At 33.5% G+C, this 22,034-nt stretch overlaps 2 protein-coding genes across 4 annotated transcripts; one reads left to right on the forward strand and one right to left on the reverse strand.

The window, feature by feature from the left end:
• Positions 1-1,436: 1,436 nt before the first annotated feature.
• On the reverse strand, positions 1,437-7,432 carry LOC111505522 (uncharacterized). The gene is made up of 2 exons (XM_023160347.2): positions 7,057-7,432; positions 1,437-1,861 (listed from the first exon to the last, which is right to left on the reverse strand). Exons 1-2 carry the CDS (start codon positions 7,246-7,248, stop codon positions 1,676-1,678), a joined length of 378 nt encoding a protein of 125 aa, XP_023016115.1. The 5' UTR covers positions 7,249-7,432; the 3' UTR covers positions 1,437-1,675.
• A 4,871-nt stretch (positions 7,433-12,303) lies between these two features.
• Positions 12,304-19,703, forward strand: LOC111505523 (probable RNA-binding protein 18). 3 transcript variants are annotated; one of them, XM_023160348.2, is made up of 4 exons: positions 12,304-12,459; positions 12,513-12,710; positions 12,990-13,203; positions 16,259-19,703. In XM_023160348.2, exons 2-4 carry the CDS (start codon positions 12,631-12,633, stop codon positions 16,571-16,573), a joined length of 609 nt encoding a protein of 202 aa, XP_023016116.1. In that variant the 5' UTR covers positions 12,304-12,459; positions 12,513-12,630; the 3' UTR covers positions 16,574-19,703. The 3 variants fall into 3 exon arrangements, with proteins under 3 accessions (XP_023016116.1, XP_023016119.1, XP_023016118.1); XM_023160351.2 differs by having other exon boundaries at positions 12,306-12,438; positions 12,571-12,710; XM_023160350.2 differs by having other exon boundaries at positions 12,310-12,459; positions 12,571-12,710.
• Positions 19,704-22,034: the final 2,331 nt, after the last annotated feature.

A 22,034-nucleotide genomic window follows, 5' to 3' on the forward strand; every position in this document is an offset into this window, starting at 1 on the left:
CATCACCACGAATGATTATTTGGGGGTTATTCGAGGAGCCAATGTTTGACCATTAGCCTTCATGAGCATACATATAAACCGTCCCTATCAACTTTCAAGACCTTATACTTGATATTGCAGACAGTAAGGGGAAGTTCACACCAAACGGAACCATCTATCCCATAACGCCTTTGTGAAATTCGCTAAGCAATGGATGGCAAGTACGTGGCTGTTGTTTGAAAACCCCGGCATAACTACCACAATGAAAACGATGATATCATTCGGACAAACACAAGCAAATTCGCTACTAGCGACTGGATGGGGGCTTTATGTGAATAAACTGCACTGTCTGTCCACTGCACCCAAAAAGTCACTAAATTTGTCCAAAATGTCACTGGATTTCTTGAAAGATTCCCTAGGTTTCCCCAAGATGTCATTAGATTTTCTACAAAATCATCTAGGGAAAGTACGACAACCGAATCTATCTTGTTGATTTTGTCGGTAGACTCATTGATGAGACCCTAGATTTCCCGGAATAATAGTCCCTGAGACGTTTCTTAGTTAACGATAGTTGGATCGAGCACATCAAATGAAAGGGAGGAAGATGCAGAATTCATTAAGATTCGGTTCAGGGGCCTTTTGGAATGTCGCCATGTTTGATTTTTACAAGAGACCATCGTTTGGAAAAATCTAAAGTATCTTGAATTAATCTTGTGAAAAAATCAACAAGATAGATTCGGTTGTCGTACTCTGCCTATATAATCTTGGGGAATAATTTAATGACTTCTTGGTAAAATTTAGGGACTCTTTTTAGTAATCTAGTGACATTTTGGATAGATCAAGTGGCACTTTGGAGAAATTTAGTGACTCTCCGATCAAAACTAGTGACTTTATGGGAAATCTAGTGACAAAAATGACATGTTGTACCTGCTTCTTTCCTATGGTGACTTACATGGAAAAACCGCCATTTTTGTCCTGGTTCTCTCATAGCATGCCTACTAGCGCTGTTTCGGCCAAGATCAAGGTCTCATTAGTGGTGCTAGACTGATACACGAATTCATTTCTGGGCTCAATTGTCCTTAAGGATGAGATGGAGAAAGTGAAAGCATTGCAATTGATCCTTAGTTCAGAAAATAATACTTTGTAGAATAACATATCGTCGACATAGGCTTTGCTTGATAGAAAATACTATAGCAATACATACAAGTACTGCACAAATTTCAAGATTATCCTAGTGTTGTAGAAGTCCTGGACAAGCATGAAACACCGATTTTTTATGATGGAGATGCAGAATTTTTGAAATGACCTGAGCAGTAATCCCTTTTAAAATTGAATTAACACCTCTCTCCGATTTGTCATATTATTTTTTTTATTACATCAAGTATAACAAGGTTTCAAATTTATACTTTGTTTACACCTGTCCCACAAATCCATTTTTGTTGTTGAGTAAAACACAATTCAGGTAACAATTTATTCGAATACTACTATGAAAATATTTTCATTGGCATGATTCATTTAATTACCCCTACACAACTATAATACTGAATCGAAATAATACCTCATCTCATACATGAGAAAAAAATGCTTACTAGAGTAACGAATAAATATTCACGAAAATTTCAACTAAATGTTAAGAATACAAGTACAGGTAAATCGGAATCAAGACGTCTACAACTATTTCAAGTGGTTCTAATTGTTATTCCGGTATGTCGCTGAGCTTATATCCTCCAGGTTTCCTGAATATGCGTTCCTGCATTGGTAATTCTCCTACACAAAACCTATCAAGAGCTCTCAAGGCTTGGGAACTGTGGCCGGACCCTCTGAAGGCACTGCTGGCTTCTCTACCAGCAAATTCCAGAAGCAAATCGGCACCTCCAGGATGCTGGAAAGAAACACATGAAATTCTTCAAAACGACAGGTAGTTATTATGTCATTTATGTTTATAGTACAAATAGTAGGCACTAAAAAGAAAACATTGTTGTCTACGTTGTGATTCTAGATATTTCATCATAATTTTTCCTTATCTGTTCAGTATAATTTTAATACCACTGCCAGAGACAAATTATGACACAAACGCCAGTTATTTTTGAAAATTTGATGCCTACTATTTTGGAATTTTAGTATAATGAATAATAATTGATGTCATTATTTCATAATTTTGTATTAAAAAATAATTTCCAAAGCTTTTTGTGTCAATAACACTTTATTATATAGTAAGCTAACAGCAAGTTGTGTTTGAGGTCAGTTTTTGAAGAGGATTGAATCATATTTATCTGGACGTCAACAATACGTTAGTGTGAATCTGATTATATCCCTATCACTCTGGGTGTCCTACAAGGATCTGTTTTGGTGCCTGTTTTATTTTACTATGTATGAATAACATATGAATGAAGCTTTAGAATCGCAATCTGATAATATTTTGTTGAGTCTTTATGAGTGGTTCTGTACACTTTCATAATAAACAAAAACAGGTAGCTAATAAATACATCGAAATTGGTAATCATTAAATCATGTGTGTAATTTTTGGGCCTATTATATGTGCATGAGTTTATTTATGTGACTCATATGCTTCGTAACGGGACCGTTTTACCGCGATTTCGTCCTTCAAACGCTCCATAACACTATATAATAGTCGCAAAATCCTTGTCTCTGGTTAATATATTGAATAAAGAAGCGAGAAATATTTCCAACAAGATTTGTGAAGCGGATTGGTTGAATATGGAAAACAGAAGATTTATACAGTGTGACCCATTTTTAATGGAAACACCCCCCTAAAATTTGAAGTTGTAAATCGATTTTAACAATTTTTTTAAATGTCAAGTACTAAAAGGTCTACCTTGGGACGAACTTTGAAATGTTTATTGAAGTTTCAGGGCCTACTACGATATTTTTTTCCTAGTCGAAAATCGGGATTTTTTATTAGCGATTTTTTTATTGAAAAAAATCACTACGCCACTGGATTCAGAGTGCCTCTAGATAGGTGTGACCAAAATTTCATGAAAAAATATTCATTATTAACAAAGTTATGACAACTCCAAAATTCGAAAACTCACACAGCTAACAGTCACAATATATAATTTTTTTTATGATTTCAACAATAAAGTGCCGCCAGATGAAAAAAAACAAACAAATAGCGTAAATATTTTTAATGAAAATAACGGAATTACATTCACACAATTCAACTAACAATGGAGCAAATAATTTTAATAAACGTAACTAATAACTAATTATTGAAATGTTTCGATTGAGTGTAACAATTAATTCTAACTCATATTCTAGTAGCCTCTACTAATCCATCACGTATTTCGATACATGTGTCGTAGCACTTACGAATGTTTCTGATTACGTTCCTTAGTTCTTGAGGGCTAATATCTGCACACACCTGTCGAATTCTTGCACAAAGTTCATTTCTATCTCTTGAGTGGTTTTTGAAAACCTTTTGTGTGAAAAGTCCCCAGAGAAAAAAGTCCAAAACTGTGGGGTCTGGAGATCTGGGTGGCCACTCTATAAACGGACTACCACGGCATATCCATCGGTTTGGAAAATGTTCGTTAAGCCATTGCCTCACAGCTCTGGCATAATGAACTGAACACCCATCTAACTGGACAATTAAATTTGATCGTTCATTGATTGGCAGCTCGTGAATAGCATCCCAAAACTCTGTGTTTGAAAATTCTAGAAACCTCTGCGCATTAATGTTTTTCGCAAAAAAGAAAGGACCAATAATTCGTTCATTCAATATCCCACACCAGACGTTGATTTTTTGGAAATACTGACTTTTACAGTTTATTACCCAGTTAGGATTATCCGCTGCCCAATAGCGACAATTCTGTGATGATGACACTACTCCATTTGTAGTGGACGTGGCTTCGTCGGTATATGAAATATTTTTTATGAAATTTCTATTGTTTAAATATTCCCCTTGGGCCCATAAACAATATTCCAGACGTCTTGCTTCGTCACCTTCTTGAAGTGTGTGTGAAAATTTTGGTTGAAAGGTTTAATATTATTCGCCTTGAGACTCTCCGAATAGTTTCTCGTGGAATATTCAAATCTAAAGTGGCATTCCTTATACTGGCATTAGGATTATTTCCGAAATAATCTGAAATGATTTGATCATTCCTGTCATTCCTGTTTCGTCTTTGTACAGGATTACCTTTCAACATCATTTTTGATACTGCACCAGTTTCATTGAATATTTTATTTATTTTATTTACCGTACCGCAGCTAATACGAGGACGATCTGGATGTCTCTCATTAAATACTCTACAAACCTCTCTAGCACTTCTAACGTCATCTCACGAAAGGCGTACAATATCAATTTTCTCTCTTACGCTCAATCTTGCAGCCATGACACAAAATAATTCGAAGAACTGTAAGGTGAATATTGTTGACAATAGTACACTTAAATCTTTCACAAGTGTCAAACTGTAATATCATTTCCATGGCAACTAAGGTTTAAATTGAAATATTAGGTCTTAGTTTTAGTTAATTTGCGTGAAAACTTGAACGTAATTCCGTTATTTTCATTAAAAATATTTACGCTATTTGTTTTTTTTTATCTGGCGGCACTTTATTGTTGAAATCATAAAAACAATATTCTCGTGGCTATATATGTTGATATAGGGTGTTTTTTGTAACTGTTAGCTAATTGAGTTTTCTAATTTTTGAGCCGTCATAACTTTGTTAATAATGAATATTTTTTCATGAAATTTTGGTCACACCTGTTTAGAGACACTCTGAATCCAGTAGCGTAGTGATTTTTTCAATAAAAAAATCGCTAATAAAAAATCCCAATTTTCAACTAAGAAAAAATATCGTAGTATACCCTGAAACTTTAATAAACATTTCAAATTTTGTCCCAAGGTAGACCTTCTATTACTTGACATTTCAAAAAATTATTAAAATCGGTTCTCAACTTCAAATTTTAGGGAGGTGTTTCCATTAAAAATGGGTGTTTCCATTAAAAATGAATCACACATTCAGAACTGAACTCTTCAGGAGATCGTTTAGTTACCAGATTTGCAAAATATACAATTTCATTCCACCAAATTTCGAAACAGGAAGTATCGTAAGTTTCAAAACTCAACTCAAAAATCTTTTGTTCAAGACTGATCAGTAGATTTTCATTCATTATTTTCACATACCAAGGTTGAAAACTGCCGCTTTCACCAAAAACTGTATAGGCATTTTCTAATACTTTTTTATACAGATTTTTTCCTTGCCATATCAATAGGTACGCATAGGTATTTTACAGTGGAAGAACAACAGAGTAGCACTCTCCGCTGCTGAGATGAACTTCGCCTTTTATTTTCTTAAATACAGTTTGAAGGATTGTTTTTATTCAAATGTACTGAAAGAGGAATTAATAAAAACGTTATTATTATTTTCATTAACTTTATTGTTAACTCTGCCTATTGCTCTTATGGTTTTACTATCAGAAATTGTAAGAATTTCAATAATATTCATATTTCACTTCCCTATATTTTATTTCAGTGAAGTTCGAAGTTAGAATATGGGTCCTTAATACAGGGTGAGTCAAGAACATTCCCTTGGTCCATTGCTACCGAAGCAAACAATTTTTTGAACTGCTCAATTTTTTTGCAGCCATATCGATAAATACTATCTTTTACAATTATTTTTTCGCACACTGGGTGATTCGGCCAAGCGTGGCCAACCAAAGTTATATTTTTTTTATAGAACACCCAGTGAAATATATATGTTTCTTATACTATACCTCTGATAAAAAAAATTGTGAAATGTTGAGATATTTCATACAAATGAAAAAATGTAGGGCGGTCCATCTGAAAAAGTTGAATTACGTCTGTTTGAAAATGAATGAAACTTGACCAGTTTTACCGAAAGTTGAGATTCCTGAAATTATCACAGTGATGTTAACTAACTATTCCTAAAAAAATCCACCTTATTGCTGTAGACATATCGGTGGTGAATAAAAAAAAATTGTCTGCAAAATAGGTTTTTCTGGAATAACTTGGCAATGCCGCAATGAAAATTCGAAAACAAAAATTTCTCAGAGGGCTAAAAAAATATGGAATCGAATAACATATTCATATACTGGGTTTTACATTTAAAAAAATATAACTTTGGTTTGCCACGTTCGGCTGAATAACCCAGTAGGCGAGAAAATAATTTTGATAGATAGTATCCATTGATATGCCTGCGAAAAAATTGAGCAATTGAAAAAATCATTTTTCCTGATAGCAATGAACCAAGGGAATATTGTTGACTCACCCTGTATACATATAATCAGTATATTGAAAGAGTCCAAAAAAAGGTTTTGAAATACTTAAGTTTCAAAATCATTGGCGTGTATCCTCAAAAAAATGCAAGTATATCAAACTAATGCGAACATTTGATCTTGTATCTTTTGAAAAAAGAAGAAAACAAGCATCTGTTCTTTTTTACATAAGTTGTTGAACGGTAGAATTGAATCTCCGGAATCACTTTCTGTAATAGATTTTCTTGTACCAAGATCAACATTTAGAAATGATACAACTTTTCTGTGCGAAATAGCTCAAACCCATTTATTGTTAAAATCACCAGTAAATTTGTGATATATTTTATTATCTACAGTATAAGCAAGCTGAAAACTAAATTTTGTGCACATTCGTGTAAGTTATGATTGAGCATAAATGATTCATACTTCATTTTTATTTAACTTTTTGTTTCATATGAAATTGATCTCCTTTTGTATCTGAATGAAATAGTGATATAATTCAATAATAGTAATAATGATAATAATTATTATTCATCCGTAAATTATAATATTCAATATAACGTGGAGTATATGGAGTGCAATATACTTTGCAGAACAATTTGAAAAAATAGAACAATTATGACAATTAAAAACAGTATGGGTCAAAAATATTATGATCCAGATATCAAATGAAAAAAAAAAACATTTATATTTCACACTACAATAAATTAGGACAATAGTCACTGAATGAAAAAACCACAGTTCGTAAAATCGAATGGCTATTTTTTGCTCTATAAATTGGAAACTGTTAGGCAATAAAACTGTTCGAAAATAAACGCTACTACTATTATTAAACTTACCTCGTTTAAAAACTCGGTGACGTCGTAAACTCTGTCATATATGATTATCCAGCAGTCACTAGGATCGTCGTGGCAAGAAACTTCCTTCATGGTAATAATCTTTTCAGTTGGAGATTCTTGGACATTGGAGTTCAACTGAACTGCTGCCAAGGCATTAGACAATAACCCGGTAAGTAGTGATGCAGTGTCCATAATTTCGATTTGATTTTCAGCACGAAAGCAACCTTTTTTGAAAAATTTTTAGGAACTATTATTTTCGAGTCTTCCGTATATTACTTCATAAAAAGAAACAAATGGCCAGCCGAGAAGCACGTCAATGAATGATTATCGATCATTATCGTCAGCTGTTTAAATACTCTGGCCTGGTGGCATGATGAAAGAATGGGAATGTTTAACTTGACACTTCACGTAATTTGGCTTCCTTATCAAATTTCGTTATTGGTATATTTCCCTCGTGTAAAAAAACAGATTCGTCAATATAAAAGCAAGTTTTTACAATATTTCTTGTTATTATTATTCGAAATGAAAACAGGTTGAGATGAAATATCTTTTGTAATAAGAAATGGACGATAATAGTAGTGATAGTTTTTCTGTCACAAATATATACCTCACAAATATAAACCTGAAAGTTTTCAGTTTCAATTTATGCTTGAGTAAGCTATTATATAGCGCAACACGTCTCGCCGTTTTTGTGAAACCCTTTATAGTGAAAATCAGAGACAATAAACTGTATTAATTAGTTTTAATATGGATTTTCATCAAGTAGGTATCGGCCAGTTCTATTCGATTACTGAATAGGTAACTACAGCTAGGAACAGAGAGGAACATTGGTTTAGGAGAAAATTCAAGGAAGCCGCATACATGTTGTCCAACAACGTATTCAGCCAAGCTAGGGTAGAGATTCGCAACATATGGAAACCCATCATCAAGCGGAAAAAGACCAACTCCTGCCAAACGGTCATCTTCCACTGAACCAGTGAAGCGGAAAAAAAAATGGAAAGCGGGGATAAGTGAAAGTACTCGAACGACCCATAAATAGTCATCTTTCGGAGGAATCAGTCCAGTCATCACCCGAAGACGATTGTGGATACTAATAATCGAAACGTCGTGAAGTAACGTGACTTGGAATCTCTTGATGTTTTATTTTTATTTCTTTAATTTTAATTTTTGTTCAATCGTTCTATTTTTACTTGTATTTTATTTCACTATTATTTTATTCCAGGTTATTTTCGCTTAATATAATTGTTATTTTCAGCTATTCATTTTTAATTATTCTTTTTCAGTTGCTTCAGGTATTTCAGGTTGCTCTATCAGGTAGTTCATACCTGATAGAGCATTCGTCCTCGTTTTCGAGAGACCTGATTCTTAGATCTGTTGTTTAGCGAAATTGGAAGCTTTTGTTCATTAATTAGAAAATGTTACCATCCTCACCGTTTAGCATTTAATTAGCACCTGATAGTGTTCCCTTAAGATTCATTATTTTATTATTATTTTCATTGCGTTGCTAGCATCACATAATGCTACCAACGCAACTTTGAGTATTGAGTTGCGGTGAAAGTTACAGAGCACCTAATTTTTGACTTCGGTCCCTAAAAAGCATCCAAAAAGTACCTAATTTTGGCATTTTCTGAATGTGATTTCCGTACTTTGCGTTGCTGGCGTAACAGAGCTAGTTCCTTCACCATCAGTTAAACTGATAGCATTATCTGCTGATCTATTCTGATGTTCCTTAATTATATTCCAACATTCCTTTACTTTATTATCCACCACTGCTATTCTATGGTGATTTGAGGTTCGTTTAGCAAGGTTTACTCTTTAGACCTCCCACCAAACGACTAGGTACCATATTTTCAGGCACTTCGGTAACTTTCTCATCGGTAGACTGTTTGCTAATCAGGACCAGGCAAAAACGACTTTAGACGACTTCATCCCCATCCTCAAATATTTGGAAGGCTTCAACATCTTGAGCGATCATCAATATGACTTTCCGAAACAAAGATCAACAGGTCACCTTCTATCGTATTTCATCCATATTTGGAATAACGCAATCGAGAAACATGGAGAATCAAGAGGTGCTGTGCTTGATATTTCTAAGGCCTTTGAGCGTGTGTGGCATGAGGATTCGCTTGCCAAACTTCGATGCTATGGCTTGTTGAACGTTCCCTGCAAGTGGCCGTCAATGGATATCTCTCGAATATTTTCACCATCAATGCTGGTGTTTCCCAGGGATCCATATTGTCTCCAACCTTATTTTTATTGTATATCAACGACTTATTGGAAAAACTAGGAATCCAATATATTGCTTTGCTGACGACAACACACTTGTTTCGTCATTCCATTTGGATTCCAGGACATCGACTACTGAGGCACATCTTCACCGGCAGCAGGAGGTCGTATATCTTGATGAGGATCTAGAAATGATATCAAATTGGGTTGAAATTAACCAGGTTCAATTCAATGCCACACAAACCCAGGCATCGGTTTTCTCCAAGAAGATAAATGTCTCCGAACCGGATATAATAATGTCAGGTCAGACAATTCTGGTTTCTGCTTCGATAAGTTTGCTGGGGGTTAAAATGGACACTAATATGTCTTGGCACAATCATGTAACTGGAATTGCAAAGGCTGCTTCTCAAAAGCTTGGAACACTGTTCCGAACCAAAAAAGTGTACACACCTCAGCAACTTTTGATGCTTTATAAAGGACAAAACTTGAGGCATTCTTGATATTCTTGAGAAATTTAATTTTTGAAATTTCATCAGTTTTTATAAATCGAAAATGAAGGGAATACTGAACAGTATAACTTTTGGAAAAAGGAATCCATGCTGATGTTATTGATGACAATCTTGTCGATCACCAGTTGTATATTCACATTGTTGCAGAAGGACAAAAATGTATTTCTCTATATTCACTGTTTTGTGGATATCCATAACCAAGTCAGTAGATCGCAATAGTTTCAATGAAGTCAAGTAACTTTATGGATTGCAGTTTATCAATAATTCAATACACATTTTGAGGTTTGATTTAACCACATGTCAGTTAGATTCAATTTATAGGAAGTACTTATATGAAGATATAAAATAACCGTTGTCAGTTTCCGTCAAAGAACAAGGTTCTCACCCATATCAATATTATGCTATTGATTACATCTCGCTCGTACTGAAAATAGAAAAATGATATGCAATCTAATATATAAAACAAAGTCGAAAAATCATGTTAGTTACAACATTTATGGCAGGACCCATTTTCATGACTGATTTGTTAGGTTTATCTACGATCGAAAAAGCAGAATAGCTATTGAAACATTGAGAAAATGAATTGAAGATTAAAAAAATCGACGGAGCGGCGCGGCATGTGGTTCGTTATTATTATGCGCGCAAATTTAATCGAGGTGCAGCTTGTCAAATGTAGGAAAGGCTTTCTAAATTTCGGTAATTACGGTCGTGTTCACTAGAGAGAAAGAAATAGAGAGAGAGAGCGAGATGATTCCTGAGTCTCTTCCTAGGTTTGACAAACTGTAATCGCATTTACGATTGTGCAGGCATATTATTGTTGCCATAATAGAAGAAAATTCAGCAATAGCCGTCACAATATTGCCGCCAGCGAGAAGATGAAATGTTTCACAACGGAATCATGACGCAATACTGCGGAATATTGCGAATTGATCTACTGCAGATGAAGAAAAAATTGCATGAGAATAGGGCCGTAATATGTGGCCTACTGGCAACACAGATTACGGCTCTGGAGCAGTTGGCAACTGACCCTTTTTTTCTCATCTTCAGCGATGAGACACATATTTCTGAATGAATGGGTACGTGAACAAACGAAATTTTCTAGTATGGGACGATACCAATCCACATGAGTTCAAGAGCGACCAATTCATCCCGAAAAAGTCACTGTTTGGTGGAGATTTTGCCGGCCTCATCGGTCATTTAAGAATGACGTTGGCCAGGCCATCACTGTCAACGGCAAGCTCTATAGCTCGATGATTTCCAACTTCTTTTGAACTGAATTACATGATCTGGTTTCAACAGGACGGTGCTATACGTGCCACACAGCTCATGCCCCATTGGATATTCTGCACGAGCGATTTGAGGGAATGGTCATCTCACGTGGAGGTGATGTGAACTAGCCACCAAGATCATGCGATTTAACCTCGTTAGACTTTTTTGTGATATATGCAAATATGCCACAAACCACAGCTCACCTTACAGCCGACATAACACATGCCATCGGTAAAATTTAGCCTGATTTATGAGCCTGAATCATATAACATTGGACGTTTACACTCCACCCACAGAAGACGTGGCGGGCATTATACTCCATACATAATAGCATCGATAGATTTTTTATATGAATAACAAAATTCAATTATATATTTGAATTCAAAGATAGAAAAAGACCGATTACTGTGCAGCGAACATGACAGCATGGCAGTGTCTACAACTGTAAATTACGAAACTACACCACTGAAGTCATCAAATCATCCCACCAAATGATTTATATTTTAATACTGTTTCTTTTGAAAATATAATATTCCACTAATTATTATTATTATTTTACATGTTCATTATTATTATCTGTCATATTTAGGTTATCACGCACAAGTTACTTCTGTAACTTTTGTGATATTGTCTGTTTATTCAACTAAACAGTTCATTTGATGGAACATATGTATATATAATGATATTTCTGTGAATAAATATTATTATTAGATGGTGCTTCTATGTAAAAAAAGGATTAAAACTGTCCAACAATAATAGATCAATGTCGTGGATCAGTGTTGCCAATGACATGGTAATTTTCCAGCAAAATTTGTTCTGCGTAATTACTATTTATTCACTCCTTTGCGGTTTTGATATTTAAATAGACAATTTCCCCCAATTGGGCCTGGGTATCGAACATTTTATATCAATCGAATGATTGAATGATGACTTGTCATCATGTAAATTGAACTTCGCCTTTTGTCATCTTATAATAAATGAACTGTACATGATTAATTTGATTTGAATGTATTAGAAGATAATAAAGACGGTATTATTATTATTATTATTATTATCGATGAGTAGATTGACTTTTAAAGCACCATATTTCATATTATTTGTTGCTCTGAATATTCATTATCACCTTAAAACGCCAAATTTTTCAAAACGTTAGGTTATAGCAAAAATCGAGTAATTTCAGACACATTTGTGTAATTTAACGATTCATCATTGGCAACACTGAAGTCGATAGTAGAAATAGGAAACTGCGCATGCGCAAATATTCTATGGGAAATTAGAAATGAAAGAAGAAAATGGAAAGTGGACTCACTTTTGGGCTTTATTCTCAGTATTCTCATTCTAGTTTGGGTTATTGGGTTGGCAACAATTAAGAAATTAGGTAATGAATGACTACACTGAGGTACGGTAAATAATGCAGAATGAAATATATATTTAATATTCACTATTCATCAGAAGTGATGCGTGAATAAAGTTTGGAAATCCTCATCATTGAAAGAAAATAATATTGTAGAAAATGACTCCTGTAGAATAACAAATATAAGATCGTATTGGGAATCTATTTAAAATAATAATGGAGTCAACAAAAAGAGTGAACATTAATTTGGAAGAAAGGAGATTATGGATAGGAAACTTAGATCCTAGGGTTACTGAGTAAGTATTTAGAATATTCTATATTTGGTTAGTTACCTCATGTATCAAAATAACAGCTAATATTAATGGCTAGATCTAGTCAGAGACTTTATTTTGACAGCTTAGATCTCTTGTTGATTAGTACATTCAAGAATGACAATTAAATTCTTAATTCACAAAGCTGTCCAGATAAATGTAGTCAAACACATGGATAATTCAAGTTGTCTCTTTCATATGATTTCATGGCCATACAATTCATCAACATTTACAATTTTAACTTACACACACTTTTTTTTATCGGTATCAACTTTTGAAACTTGTTCAAAAACATGGTGACATTGAAAAGTTTGATCTAATATTTCATCGAAATGGACCTCAGGCTGGATTACCTAGAGGATATGCTTTTGTGACTTATATACGTAAGGAAGATGCCCTTTCTGCTAAAAATGCGCTGAATAATCTACACGTTGGAGAGAAGAGCATCATTGTAACCTGGGCGCATAGTATGAACAATGTAAGTATAACAATCAAACAAATCAATGTGAAAAGCCAAGAAATAAACAATAACATTTCAAATAAACCATCTGTTATTTACTCAACTCACAAAAATTATTGGATTACTTATATTTATTACTTTACAGCAGCAACCTTTATTAGTGACTTGGAATCCTCAGTTTATTTAATTTACTTATTCTAGTCTTGTAGTTTTTGTAACCAGCTTGTTATTGATATATTAAGTTTTTTTATGACCTCTGGTAATAATTGATGTTCCTTAATAACTCATAATTTGATTGAAGTGGAAGTGGTGAGAGTAATTACATTGCTTGAGGAAGGTAGACCTATAGTAGATGCTATCGTTTCTTGAAGTTGGATAGACCTAGTCCATAGCTTGTTTTCATAGTTTTTTTGGAAAGAATGGAGTTGATGGTATCTACTTTGTTGTTGGCAGCGATTTGTTTCATGAAACTAGACTTTCTCTGAAAATTACTTTTGTGAAATATTCAATAGTATGTGAAGTATACTATTGAATGCAGTTATTTTATGGTGTTTACGGATGTGCGGAGGAATTATGTACGACAATGTCTGTGTAAGGTGGTTTGTGGAAAATTGCAAATTCATGATTATTAATTTTCGTAATAGTCAAGTGAAGATAATTTAGCAGCTCCCAGCTGCTCAAAATTTCCATGTATGCCTGCAAAATTAGAAACCATCTGAAAACACAACGTGAGTGCTAGACTTCCAGTCACAGGTCCATGATCTTCTAGAGTCTGATGTGCCTGCAGCATACTATCCTAGATTCAATCTACAGTAGAAGTCCGATAATCTGGCACGTTCGGGACCTGCTCGGTGCCGGACTACCGAAAATTCCGGCGTAGGCTTTGCCATAAAACAAATGCAGTTTATTTTTTAACTACATACATACATGAATCGTACTTATAATAACAATTAGGTTAATAATTGAACTACAAATACAGAATGCAAATACAAGAAAGTTTATTTTACATTTCATATAATGTATGTACATGTGTTAGGAATCACACGTTAAAAGGTAAGACTTCGTTAGTCCTTAGCATGCACAAGTTACTCAACTTCTGAGAGTTGTCGTTCGTATGGGGGGCGACAGCTGATTAACAGAAAAACAGATTTTAAACAGATGTACTGTAAAACATATTTCACTCAGATTTAAAAAAGTCATGAATGTCTTTTTGTTTTCTTGACTTTTGGCGTTTAGTATAAAATTTATATCTAATGATATGGAAATCAATAATTTCTGAAGCACTGTAGCTAGTATTAGCCTCAGCAAAAGAGATAAACTTATTTAGAGTGATTCTGCAGTTTCTGCCCAGATGATTTTTTCCTTTTCTGCTGTTTTGGCATCTGAGTCACTTTCTTCAAGATTTTTCAGTAGGCTGAAGAGAGAAAACCAACATTTTTACAATATTCCGCAGCGATGCCGGACTATGGGGCATTCCTGACTGTTGGATGCTGGACTAATGGACTTCTGATTGATTCGGTCGTTACTTGATGAAGATCCATTGTGATTTCAAGAACAACACCTCACGATTTGATCTCCACAAACTTTATTTGAAAAATATATCACAACATGTTTCAGTAGGACAATAGCTTTTTCAAGTGATTTATACATCAGATTATTCTTACATTACTATTTATATACTACAGGTAACCATAATTGAGATTACCTTCAAGAAATTACCTGAACTTCTACATAACGTACCTGTTCAATTATGATCACCTGAAGCATATTGCCTCACATCTACATCAATAATGATTCTTTCTCAGTTTTTAAGAAAACAAGTTCAATAATGGTGATCTATTCAAATCTAGTTGGTCATTTATTAGAGTGTTTGATTTTCAAGTTTATTAATTTCCATTGCTTCCAAATGATTCAGTTTCAAACCTTTATTTTCTATGTGCAAAATTTCGAACTCTTCATTAAAATGTGATTTTCTTCTAGAAGATGATTTGAATATGTTGAATTTGTTTTCTCATTTACATAGCTCATTTACATCATACGAACTATGTAAATAAGAAAACAAATTCAACATATTCAAATCATCTTCTAGAAGAAAATCATATCTTTAACGGAGAGTTCGAAATTTTGCACATAGAAAATAAAGGTTTGAAACTGAATTATTTGGAAGCAATGGAAATTAATGAACTTGAAAATTCAAACATTCTAATGAATGATCAATTGGATTTGAATAGATCACCATTATTGAACTTGTTTTCTCGAAATCCGAGAATGAATTTATTATTGATGTGGATGTGAGGTAATATGCTTTGGGTAATCATAGTTCAACAGGTACCTTAGGTGGAGGTTCAGGTAATTTTTTAAAGGTAGTCTCAATTATGGTTACCTGTAGTATAAAAATGGTAATGTAAGAATAATCTGATGTATAAATCACTTGAAAAAGCTAATGTCTTAGCGAAACATGTCATATATTTTTCAAATAAAGTTTGTGGAGTTCAAATCGTGAGGTGTAGTTTTTGAAGTTAAAAAAACGACAGTTATAGGGCAGGCTCAATTATGGTGTTGTGCAGAATTTTGAACCATGTACACATGTAGCCCTAGGGAAAAATTTGTGGCCGATAGGTATATAAAATATTCTTAGAGGACATTATATTTTATGAAACATTTATTGGCGATAATTTTGTCTTCATACGTGATGATGCTAGTCTGCATACTACCAGAGTTGTAACTGAATACCACCTCAAAATGATCAGCAAAAAGCCTGGATTTCAAATCAGTTGAGCATGTGTGGGACTGCCTTGAATGTGCTGATCTACTCTTGGATAGGTTAATCTGGGACAACAATAATTCATAACCTCAAAAGCTTGCGTTTTTGTAAAACTGTTTAGTGAAAATCTCATGATAAAGTGTTTCTTCAATAACAAAATCTTACTTATTCATAGCAATTTAAGTGTCAATCAATTGTTATAAATCTTATAAAACTAATTACTGAAAACTTGCACTTTTTTTGAAAATTAAAAGTGATGCGTTATTTGTTGTGTGAATTTTAAAATGTTATGATCCTATTGTATTTCAGGAGGAAATTGAAAAACCAAAAGAAGAAATATTCATACCCGCCCTGGCTATATCGAAGGAAGGCAAAAAGGCAGATCGGGTTTCCCAAATACAAGCAATTGAAGCCAAACTAAAGTTGATGGAGAAGAAGGCAGAAGATGAATTGAAAATAAATGATTCTGTAGCAACTAAACAACCTGTAATAGTTCAATATCAATCCAACAAGATCCAGAGTATAAATTCTACTAGTGGTTCAAGTAATTTCAGACATAAACAGAACTCAAGACGGAGAGATAGACATAGTAAGCCTTACAGTAGAAATAAACTGAATAGATGAAATCTTTCAGATTTATTGATATTTGATACCCGAATTCGTAAGTTATTTATTGCCACCATTTCGTGTTGTATAGTGATGACTTAGGCATAATATAAGTGAAAGAATCTCAGATAATGTACTGTTCTAACTCATTAAAAAAAAAACCTGAAAGCTAAGAATCGGTTTATTTTATTTCAATGTTTGGGAGAAGTGTTGATAGTTATTAAACCAACAGCTGACATTTTTAATATCTCATACTGGAGATCGACACCCTTCTATAAAATATTTCTGGAAAACCGAAACACCAATCATTTCTTTATTCCTTTTTCGTGTTGAGCTAGGATCTTCTGATTTTGTCAAGTACTGGCAAAATGTTAATTATCAAAAAATTGAACAAGGGTTATTTTGTTGATCTAAAGCAAATGAACTTTAAACGTTCAGGCCAGTCTCCATATACCTACTCAGTAGGTTGAATGGACTGACGCCTATCAGAAAACAACTACTCCCCTGGCTAATACCACGAAGGGCGTTGGATTATATCTGACAGGCGTCAGTGCAGGAATCTTCACAGAAAATTTCTTGCATATGCAATTGGCAATAAAACTGAAAGAGTCGACCCTCAATTTTGGAACAGGCACACTTGCAGACCGGTTTTGCGTTCATTAGCCACTCGTCAGTGCAAGACAGTGACCTTCATTGACCTAAAGTCAATGATATTCCAGAATTGAAAATCGGAATTCTTTCAGAGTATTTCATTCCTCTTCCTAAGTTGGCGCGATTAACAAAATGTCACTCCATCTAGTGGACGAGGTACTAATCAACTGCATATCCGTAGTTAGTAACAATTACCCGGCAAACATGATTTCGTCATATTGTGATATGTTGGTCAGCATTTAAATTATAATGCCACACAGTTTCATCGGTTGTACCACAGGGTTTTCATTTAGGGCCATTGCATTAATACCTATTTGTAAGTGACTTGATAGATGTTATTCTTTATAGTGAATTTCCTTTGTTTGCTGATGACCTGAAGATGTTTGAAGTTATTCGTGACTCGACTGATACAGAATTATTACAGTACGATTTATCTACTTTTGTTTGCTGGTGTGATAATAATCTACTGCAATGCCAAAAACTTTCTTTTTTCTGAAACAAAAATCCCATTAATTGGCCATATAAAATCAATCAATCAGAACTGAAAACAACAAACAACCAGAGATTTGGGAATCACTCTCGAGCCAAAAATGTCATTTAAACCCCAGTGAGAGAGGGGGAGGGAGGGAGAGAAAGAGAGAGAGAGTTTCTATTCAGAATGTGATATTTTTGTTATTCCATTTGGACCCTTCAAGTACATAATTCCTAACAAATTAATTTATATGCAAGTCTAATTACAATCTAATTACAACCCATAAAGGTGTGTTTCAACTCTCCACACTGCCAATTTAATTAGAATTCTACATTATACGTTTTTTTGGTTATATGCGTGTATTCTATTTTACACTCATTCATAGCTGTAAAACATATTTGTCTTGTAGTTGGGATTACTCCTGTTAGACAATAAATCATTTTTTATTCTGTTAAATCACTGTTAGAATTCCATGAGTGGTAAAGAGTTATCTACAAAAGTCTACGTTTTGATTTGCACATATATTCTACGGCTCGTTTTTGCAAAGTAGAAATATTTTGAGGTATATAACCACTACATACACCTCAAAATGGAATTCTTTATCTTAGTCATAGCTGTTAAACCAAGTTCATTTGCGACTAGTCTGACTACATAACAACCAGTTGACACTTTGTTACACAAGGTGTAAATATGGTTTTCAAATTTTAATTTACTATCGATTTGTAATCCTCAAAATTTTAAGCTACTTTTCTTCTCAATGATGTCATTCTCAATGGGTATATTGTTAAGTTTACATCTGAAAGTTACTATATTAGTTTTCTCAATATTTAGAGACAGGCGATTTGAATCACACCAACTCTTTACTTTCATCATATTGTTGGATATGATTTTAGTTGAATCATTCGCATTGTTTGATTGCCAAACAATGGTGGTATCATCTGCAAATCGTGTGAATTTGCCTGAGATATTTATACTTGTCAAAACGATGATGTAGATGAGAAAGAATGTTGCCCTAGTATTGAGCTTGTTTGGACAGTTAAAGATTTTTTATATTTCACTACAATACAAAATGAACTTAACTCCAGATTATTTTGATAGGTATCAAAATCTTGAGTAATTAATTTCATGAATATTAAAACATATTTAGTTCTAGTTCAGTAGATGCCTTTAAATTGAATGCATTGCTCCTTAAGGAGACATCGGAACTATTGCTTGAATCCTTAACACTCCTAATGAATCAGTGCTTCACCTCAGGAGTTTTTCCTGACATATTTAAAATATCTAGAGTCTTACCGATATTTAAAAAAGATGATCCCAATATTTTAAGCAACTTTCGCCCAATTTCAATTATAAATATTTTTTCAAAAATAGTGTTGAAAGATAGATTGACAGATTATTGCAAAAAAAATAAGCTTATATCAAACACCTAATATGGTTTCCGAAAGAACAAATCAATAATAAGGGCTTTACTGAAGATCATTGGAGATATTGTTGAAGGTCTTGAGATCAAGCAACATGCAATTATCACCATGTGCGATTTAACCAAGGCGCTCGACTGCGTCTCACATGACCTTCTGTTGCTTAAGTTAGAGCGTTACGGTATCAGGGGTGTACCTCTCAAACTATTATCATCCTATCTACATAACAGACATCAGCTAGTAAAAATAGGTACAAATATTTCTGATCTTCGAACCACCAAATATGGAGTTCCCCAAGGCTCGGTACTTGGACCGTTATTGTTTATCATATATATAAACGACATCTGTCTACATACTACTAATAGTACTTGTACTATTCTCTTTGCTGATGATACTTCTTTTATCAACACCTCTACAAATCTATCTACACTTTTACAAATGGCAGATGAATCCATTCACAATGCAAAAAATTGGTTTTCCGCCAACTTCATGCAGTTAAATGATCAGAAGACTCAAAAATTAATCGTTTCAGCAAACAACAACTACACAAAAGGTGCACATTGTAAACTTCTTGGTATTACAATCGATAACTCTCTTAATTGGTACATGCATACAGAAAATTTAAACAAAGTTCTATCCAGTATCTTGTTTCTTCTAAGAAAGCTACGATGTATTGTCGATCCAGAAAATTTGAGAAATACATATTTTGGTTTATTTCACTCCCGAATTAGTTATGGCACAATATTATGGGGTAATTCCTGCCATGTCGCAAACATTTTCAGGTCTCAAAAAAAGGCCATACGCCTGATAACCGGAGTAGGTCCTAAAGAGCACTGCCGTGACTTATTTATCAAACTGAGAATAATGACGCTTCCATGTATTTACATTTTCCAAACTGTCTGTGAAATACACGAAAATAAAAGAAACTATTCTTACACCTCTGATATTCACACACATCATACTTGATCTGCTAACGAAATAGATTTGCCGAGATTTCGTTTAACAAAATCCAAAACGAACTCCATAAATTTAAAACTTCACAACAAGTTGACTTCAGAGATGCAATCACCGGAATTCTGAATTCAAAAGAGCTATTAGAATTGTACTTTTAGATCACTGTTTTTATAGTATTAATGAATTTTTAAATAGTTATCTATAGTTTAAATAGTTAAATAGTAATCTATTGATTAATATATTGAACGATAATCCTTCACTGATATATTCATATTCGTGAAGTATGTTGCTTTACAACATATTTTTAATGTGTACGTTATACTATATTGTATATAATATATATGTAACAAAAAGTTTTTTATTGATTTATATATACCACGTCTCTCTATGACCACTTTTGATATATGACATGCTGTCATATATATGACATGCTGTCAAATAAATTTATCTATCTATCTATTGGCTTTAATAAATTGCAGTAAGCAATCCAGCCAAATTTTAATACTTAGTAAGCAGTGATAGATCTAATGAATATGTATAGATGTTTGAATTTAAGTAATAATGGTGTTGTAATATTTTTAGATATTTTAGGCATTTGAGTCAGTTAACTGTACAATTTTATTAGATATTGTATACTCGTTTAACTCGGGAGTAAGAGGTCATTGTTGCAAAAAATTTCAAAATTATTTTCAAAATCAATTGATATGTAGTGATGAATAATTGTAAAAGTTTTAAAACAGTTTCAATATTTGGTTTCCCTCAAGGTTCGGTTTTGGCATCAATTTTTTATTTGCTCTATGTTGGTAATATTAAAAATATAGGTTTGATGGGTGATCACTTTTTTTTTTTTTTAATTTCTTATTTTTCTTTAAATAATGCCTCTCCCACTGAACAGCAACAGCTCAGAAGAGTAAATCTATACAGTGTGGAAACATGAAAATCGTTAGAAGACAAAAACTAAATCATTTGAAAATAGTTCAACAAATGTACTGATAATTATAAATAAATCATGAAGCTGAAAAAAATTGTTTATTATTTAAAAAAAAAATAGAATAAGAATGATGGGAAAATGTATTGTAGTTTTATTCTAGGCAGATTTTCTTGAAATACATCATTTACATACCTATTCATTTTGATGATTTGAGACTTTTACTTGAAAGAGAAAAGAAAAATATTTTGAAATATAGATTAATCTGTCTGTACAGATTGTTTAAATGTTTTTAGTCTATATGTATGTATTTCTCATAACTGCATTACATTGTATTTTGTAAATTGTTTTTTCAAAGGAATGTTTCATGTCTTGAAGCTAAAATTGTTGTATTTTGAGTGTGAATAGAATATAGTTTTTTCACTAATCTTTGTGTTTACTTCCTCCTTCAGAGAAACGTCCCTAATAATATACTCAACAAACTCCATGACTTCAAAATGAATGAGCATTGAATAACCAAAACCAAAAAGTGATGATTTTATTATTTTTTTGTGTTGATTTTATAGGGCTTGTTTTTTGTTCAGAAATGATTATGTGATCTTGTTTTTCAAACATGAGCAACACGATTGAAAGCAACTTGTAGAACAAAACAGACATCTCCAATGGTGTATTTATTGACTGCGAGAACAAAAGTAGTTTCTCGAAGTGTCAGCAACAACTGACTGATGATCTCTGTGTTCACTCGTGTTTATACGACACGAAATCAGCTGCCTTGGATTCTCCTGCACGCTCTCATAGACATCAGCGATGTTTTCTGCAGATCTTGCGTTTCGTTGACGTACAGGTGTTGGTCGATTGTTTGCTGAACCAGTAGATTCACATTGCAAATATTCCTCTTGGTGGGACGATTATGGCCACCATAAAATGGGCAAAGTGCGCGGTACGTTGCCCAAACAGAACACTCATTTTGATAAAACAATTTCATTATTTGCACGTGTTGTTGAATGCTATTTCCGTCCATGGTGATTTGGTAGAACAGACTGAATAAATGAGAGC

The sequence above is a fragment of the Leptinotarsa decemlineata genome, unplaced genomic scaffold (assembly GCF_025532065.1).
Source record: "Leptinotarsa decemlineata unplaced genomic scaffold, Ldec_3_MD MMD2_tig00000505_RagTag_RagTag, whole genome shotgun sequence".
Classification (NCBI taxonomy): domain Eukaryota; kingdom Metazoa; phylum Arthropoda; class Insecta; order Coleoptera; family Chrysomelidae; genus Leptinotarsa; species Leptinotarsa decemlineata.

What these genes read in the sequence shown, in the direction of transcription:
- LOC111505523 (XM_023160348.2), top strand. Translation starts at nt 12,631, where the DNA reads ATGGAGTCAACAAAAAGAGTGAACATTAATTTGGAAGAAAGGAGATTA. An exon ending in TTAGATCCTAGGGTTACTGA is followed by an intron (nt 12,711 to 12,989) that starts GTAAGTATTTAG and finishes TTTTTTTTATCG; the next exon opens with GTATCAACTTTTGAAACTTG. An exon ending in GGGCGCATAGTATGAACAAT is followed by an intron (nt 13,204 to 16,258) that starts GTAAGTATAACA and finishes ATTGTATTTCAG; the next exon opens with GAGGAAATTGAAAAACCAAA.
- LOC111505522 (XM_023160347.2), bottom strand. Translation starts at nt 7,248, where the DNA reads ATGGACACTGCATCACTACTTACCGGGTTATTGTCTAATGCCTTGGCA. An exon ending in TCACCGAGTTTTTAAACGAG is followed by an intron (nt 1,862 to 7,056) that starts GTAAGTTTAATA and finishes GTTTCTTTCCAG; the next exon opens with CATCCTGGAGGTGCCGATTT.